At 38.9% G+C, this 6,783-nt stretch overlaps 1 protein-coding gene across 6 annotated transcripts in view; it reads right to left on the bottom strand.

Moving 5' to 3' along the window:
- Positions 1-401: 401 nt before the first annotated feature.
- The window catches only part of LOC104124615 (solute carrier family 22 member 15-like), a 25,763-nt gene continuing 19,381 nt past the window's right edge, over positions 402-6,783 (bottom strand). For 3 of the 6 annotated variants that reach the window (XM_035892540.1, XM_035892542.1, XM_035892538.1), the window contains 3 exons: positions 4,155-4,227; positions 3,482-3,645; positions 402-2,502 (listed from right to left, as the gene is read on the bottom strand). In XM_035892540.1, the coding sequence (XP_035748433.1) occupies positions 2,490-2,502; positions 3,482-3,645; positions 4,155-4,227 (250 nt within the window). In that variant the 3' untranslated portion in view covers positions 402-2,489. Of the gene's footprint in view, positions 2,503-3,475; positions 3,646-4,154; positions 4,228-6,783 lie in introns of all 6 variants that reach the window. The other 3 variants (XM_035892543.1, XM_035892541.1, XM_035892539.1) reach the window with 2 other exon arrangements.

The following is a 6,783-nucleotide window of genomic DNA, read 5'->3' on the forward strand; positions in this document are numbered from 1 at the left end:
AAAAAGTTGCTTTAAGTGAAGAATTTCTAATTCTACAATTCCAAAAGCTTGAAGGGAAGGTATCTACTCTGAAAAATGCAGCTATTGGAACAAAAATGCTGACGTTTCTGATTTGCCATGGCACATACAGTAATGAATGACACAGTCGGTTTCTTAACTTTAGGACCTCGTAAGGTATAATGCACTCATCACATTAGTCCAATTGAAAATATTTGTAATAACGCTGCAAATAATTTCCTTATTTCTAAACATGTAACTGGAAAACCATTTTTCCAAATAGCGTCCTTTTATCTGGCACTAACAAAATGCAGCAAAAATATATAAAGTAAACAAAGCAGAAAACAAGGTGTTAAATTGAATTGAAAAATATAAAAAGCAGAAATGGAAGTCGATGTTTCCATCCACGTTCTCTTTTGGATCTTGGAGACGAGCTACCACACCAGCTTCCACGCTGGCCTACGCTCCTAAAAAGAGCTGTAGGTACCACGCCAGCGCTGCTGAAAAGATCATTAACTTCTTTCCAGGACACACAGCTTTCTGGTCATCAATCCACCAAATGCACCGAAGTCGCCCCAGGCAAAGAATTCATTCATTCCAGGTCAAATAAAGCAGAAATAAGCACGTTCAAAATGTAGATGATCTTTGTTTCCTGTTCTTCTCATAATATGGAATAAAAGGCAGAGGAAAAACGCACCGATACAGCCTGATACATGTGGCAGGAGGGAGAAACAGACTCCCACCACATAATGGTACCCTTTACGGTCCTCCTGTTCCAGAGTCTTGTCTCTGCTTTGGGAATCCAACTTTATATCACTCTATTTCTTATTAAATTTTATTTCTTGTAATAAAAAAATTGAAGTCAACTGTAACAAAACTTGGTCTTTACCATATCCCTGCGGACCCAATTATCTTTGAAGAGGTATAATCGGTCACTGTGGTTATAAATGTTAATGCAATGAAAGGCATTAATATTATTCAGAAAAAAAAAAAAAAAATCACACAAACTCAATTCTAATCCTCATGAAACTGAAACATCACAAAAATTACGAATAAATAAATGATCAGAAGATAAAAGTTCCCAGTGTATTCAATAGTCTGTTTGTCATCAAGCTTCAGCCCCAGAGGTTAAGCAAATGCATGTGCAATCCACCCGTATGTCAACATCATTTAGATGTTGTTCCGATTGCCAATTCATTTTCTCCCCTTGGGAAGCCCATCAGGCTATTTGTAAAGCACACATGGACACCACACAGATTTCAGTGAGGCATCCAGGCAGAGCAACCTGCGTGTGCTTATGTGTGCACACGTGCGTGTAAGTGCACACACACTTGCATGGGTGCATGTTCATTTGCAGAATTATTTCTTAATATATATTATTATTTAACTATGGAACTTGCTCAAATCACAGAGGCCTTTCAGTAACCTTTTCCTATCAGGTGTATTAGATAAAGGGCCAGAATCAAGATGACACAAGTATTCTTCAAAAAGCCTGGGTAAACATCCCGGAAAAAGCAGCACTCATAATACAGATGTTAAATAATGTTCTTTTTAATAACAAAATTCTGTTGGCCATCAAAAAAATGTAACATTTGTGATGCATCTATTCCAACGTAAGTATCTTAACAGACATGCACCACTCGCAGGAAGAATTTCCCATTCGTATGTGAAATGTATTGGATTACATATTATTACATATATTATACACTATGACTCGTTAAATAATTTCTAGTTCCACATGTACAGCTAGAACTGAATAACCTTTGCCTCAAGGTTACTCATCCTCTCCTTAAATGCACCTCTTAAAGGCCTGGCATCATTTTTCCGATAGTGTTATTTTTAACTTTATGTATCTTTTCATGTATGACTGTATTAAAAAAATTACTTACTCCCACATTAAAATCCATTTATTCTCCTTTCAGATCTCCTGTTCACGTTTCTTATGCTAGACATACTAGGGCAAACAACCCATAAAAATCTTTGGTCTCTTCACACTGTGAGGCATACCATAATTCAGAGGCAAAAAACCCTGTAGAGAAAATTAACGTATACGGGATGCTGTTACTTTTCACGATTACAGCTTGCCTGAATATATAAGGCCATCTACATTTTAAATTATACACACCACTTCAATTACAACATTACAGCTTAATCCAAAGCTAGCAATTACGTTTTGTAAAATAAATTAATACTTCATTTTAAGAAGCCGTAGAGGAGTCCAAACATCCAAAGTACGCTTTTGTCAAGTCATTAAATTAACGCACAGATTTGTCACCTCTTTTCTCACAAGCTTTGCTCAACTTCTTCCATCTTCTCCATTTGCCTCCACACAAAACTGTTCAACGTGCTACAAACAGCATCACGCACAAGTCCTCCAACCGTTCCTCTCAGACAGACAGAGCAAGACTCTGCCCTTCAAGTGGTACAGCACCTTCTCAATGAGGCTTCATTTTCCACCACAGACAGGGCTTCTGGAATTTAAGTGTTTTCTTCTAACTGGTTTGCCTGTCAGACAGAAGAAAAAATAATTATTGAAAAGCAGTTTACACGTCTTATTTCTCTTGCCCTATTTTACAGGCTAATATTAAATGTGAAAACCAGAATTCATTGATTTTTTTAAGAAATTAAAAGCAAAATGATATTTGAAAAGCTCAAAAAAAATTTTTTTTCCATTTTAACTGAATGCAGTATTACTATGTTAGGCATAAAAAGAACGTGTAGTAGTGTGCGTAGTATGATTAAACTGATTAGGTACAATAATTACCAGATAATTAACAAGGTAGCATATCAAGAAAAAGATAAGAAAAGCACATATTCTTTTACATCTACACTAAGCCTGCTTAGTTCTAAGCTAACAATTCCTTTCTTATAGGAAATTTTTTTCCCCTCCCCCATTTAAAATTAATGCCTTCAGGAATCCATTCCCAAACTTCGGGGATATACTGCACATTTTCTCTTCTATTACCTGCTGAAACAAACAAAACTTTCATTTCCCACTTCAAAAGCTTTCTTTAATGCATATCAACAGGAAAACACTTCAAATAGCTCTAACCTGGGAGACTAATGAAGGATAAAACACTTCCTGGGATATATATTTTAATTTATGTTACACTATGAAACATGACAAAAAGGCATAAGCCAGTGTACGAAAAATATGTCTACTGTATTTTTTGTTTTACTGTAAGAGCACAGGAATGTTGCTGAATGTCTTGTCCCTGATTATTTTAGGCTGCCTTTCTAACAAAATAGGATTCATTTACATATAATTTAATACATAGAGATGAAAGCTGTTAGCCTTTTCATCTTTAAGAGCCAAAGCGTAAATTTAATCGCCACTGAACGTGAGAGAAAGATGGCTTTAAAAACTTCATGCACACGTTCCTTGACGCACAATCGAAGCAATACGCACTAAATGATGGCTCGCATAAGATAGAGGGGAAAATAATGCAAAGCTACAGTAAAAAAATAAAAGAAACACCATTACTCTGCCTCTTCGTTTTTGAGCACTTGGTATTTGGGACTCTGGAGATCTTCAATGCTCTCCGCAATCGGCTTATTTAGTGTTTCTGGCAGAAGGAGAGTCAGGAATCCCGCTGACAGGCCACTGATTCCAAACACCACGAAGGGTACAGAAGCGCTAAGAGATTTCTAAAATTAAAAATGCATAGTAAAAACCCAGCATTGTTTCCTGCTCTTAAAATATATGATCTATATGAACTGCAGCCAAAACCAAAAGACTACAGCTTTTCATGGCAGCAGTTTGTGCAATTATCCACATACCGGTAGAACAAAGAAACCCAATAAATGTCATTTCACAGAAACAGCTTCATATGAAAACTTTATTTATGTGCCAAAAAACTCAGATAGCGAGAGAGCCTTAGCGGTACCAAATGCATTAGATGACAAGCATTTCACTAACAGGTGAAATATTAACACAACACAGAACACGTTAGATTATTTCCAAAAAGGATAAAATAACAGGTATCTTTTAAACATCTTGTTCATTAATTCTTCATATGGAGGGAATGTTATTTCATTTTTCATAAAAAAAGATTTTTTTTCAAGGAAGACAGGCATATGTGGTACCAAAATCGGCAAAGTGCTTTTCAGAGAATTTAGCAAACCTGAGTTACATAAAAAGTAGAAAATTATCTTACCATAGATGGCACAAATGGAGCCAAAATGCCCCCAAATCTGCAAGACATGGAACAGACACCCAAGCCAGCATTTCTGTTTCAAAGAAAGGATAAAAGATTTGTAGTTTCAGAATACACAACTGAATCATACATGAACGTGCGGTGGCACTGTCAGAACCAACTTACACCTTTTTTTTGTTATCAATAGTCTTTATTTAAAAAGAAGAAAAGTTTTTTCAAGACCTCCAGCAGTTACTGCGAAGATTTTCTACAGCTAGCTGCTAGCAAGGTAAAGCAAACCCTTGCAAACTCTAGCAAAGCCACCCTGTTGTGCAATCCTTCACTGAAATTTGAACAAGAAAGAGGTTTTCCAACCTGCCATACAGGGCAGTTTAATTGGACACCCCTGTGCTGGATGGGGAAGAACTTCACAACTTGGCAGCACCTTTGGACAGAAGAACCCAAGTGCTACCTCCAGCTCAGGCCGTCAGCAGCAGCCTCTCTTCTGCCACCTCAGGTTGCACAGATGCAAAGTCAATGCTTGCCTCCAGACAAAAAATAACTGTTTGCCAGGGTGAAGCTTGAAAACATCTGGCCAGATGTGACACTAGAAGGGCTGCTGAATTCTGCGCTCCCTTCAATTTTCAGACAAGTTTAAAACAATCTCATCTAGACTGCGATAACGAAAGCATGGGTTAGCACAGCAGGGTCCGCTTCAGAGATCCCTTTCAAAAAGAAAGCTACAAAAATCCTCAAAGTCCTTCATTTCCTGATCAAACACAAAAATCTTCCATCTCTGAACCACTTCTAAATATGGTTATTGAACAGCCTTCAGAGACTGACATTGGCACCAGCCATCAGTGAGACAGCAAGAACCGGCTCATGGTGGCTGTTCTTTTCCCCGCGTCTCTCGGCTACTTCCTCTCATTCATCCTCGTCCTCAGTCACACCGCTGAGCCGAGCTGCTCCGGCTCACCCTGCTTCCTTCACCTCCTCTGAAGACAGGAAGGCAGTGACAGGGTTAAAGATGACAAGCAGAGAGGTGACATGGGTCACTAGTGTGCCCCAACCACCCACCTGCACGCCCCTTCCTAATGGCCCTTTCTTTGCACAGGTTAAGGGAAACAGATGATGGACGGAGCCGATGTGAAGCCAGGGACTTGGTTGTTTTGTCTGTTTATTTTTACACCGTTTTCTCACAGCAGGTCCTCTTGGGAAAAGGAAAACAGCAACCCACGCTTCCTCACATTGAGGCAACACTGACCCAAACCCCACAAGACAAGGCCAAGCACCTCCCCTGTCAACAAAATCCCTCGCCGAGGACTGTTGTCCGACAACGAATTACGGAGAGTTCCTTGCAAAGAAAGCCAGAGATCATAAGGGCAAGTGTTTTAAAGTAGTACAAACTTATCTACCAGCACTGACATGAGTGAAAATACAACAGTTCCCCCAATGTGCAAATAAGCAAAGCAGCTTTCCAATGCTATCCTAGACAGTCCAATGGCCCCACTCGGGTTCCACCCATCCTATACAAGGATGCCATCATTTTCCAACCATTTTCTCATGAAAAAAAACATGAGTTTGCTTTTACATCTCTGTTCCTAGAGCTAGGATTACACATTTTGTTTCCCAAGACAACCTTCCTTTTTAGTCCAAAATGCAACAGTAGTGATGTTTTCCATTTTTAACTTTTTTGTTCCCCAGCAGGTATTTTAAAGGCGCATCAAAAAGGAAAAAAAGCCCAAAGCACACAGACCCTCTCCAGCTTGTAGCACCACCCCATTTCTAGCACGAGGTGCATCTGCCATTCCTCCATCTCCCAACTAACTTAAGAAAATATGGCTAACAGTCCTTGTGCCTAAAGCAGAAAGTAGGTTTAAATAACAAGCTGTAATACTGAAGACATTTAATTTTTCTGCAAAACATCCCACTGGGGGGAAAAAGAAAAAAAAAAAGATGAGAAAGAGTTTATTCCAGCTCTCATCCCATGGCTCACCTGAGCTCCGCTGTCAGAGCAGTGCCAGGACCACTACACAGCTCTGCAAAGGCCACCAGATGGCGCTGATGCTTTGCTTTAAATTAAATGCCCATCGCTGCTTGTCTTGCCTAAACTGTAATATTTGCAATTAAACTGCCAGAGAGATATTGAACAAATTAAATGCATAAACTGTCACGAGGAATTTTCACATGGTTTACCGTAGTAGTTTGCCGTTTTGTTCATCATGAGTTGTCTAATGAAGTTGCTAATTTTCTAAACTGTCTTTACTCTTACATTTTCTCCGCTGGCGGTCTGTATCTTTGACACATATGGCTACTTTTGTGCCAGAATATTAGTGCAGATTCTCAAATGAAGTAGCACTTTATTTGATTTTCTTTTTTTAAATCTTCCTAAACACACAGAGACACTATTGTGCTTCCTGCTAGGTGTAAGCTGCCACATATTTGGCACCAAACATCAACGGGACTTCAGAGGACAGGGTAACATGAAGCATCAGAACACACTGAAATGAGGAAAAGCGGAGAAATTAAAAACATTTTCAGATTTAGTTCTTTTGATTCTCAACTCCAGAAAAGCAGAGGGGACGGGAAAACAAAAGCCAAAAACCACCCATCAGAAAAAGAGACCTCAAAGAACACAAAAGTTTGGAAA

This window comes from Egretta garzetta, unplaced genomic scaffold, assembly GCF_000687185.1.
Source record: "Egretta garzetta isolate BGI_Z169 unplaced genomic scaffold, ASM68718v1 scaffold204, whole genome shotgun sequence".
Taxonomy (NCBI): Eukaryota; Metazoa; Chordata; class Aves; order Pelecaniformes; family Ardeidae; genus Egretta; species Egretta garzetta.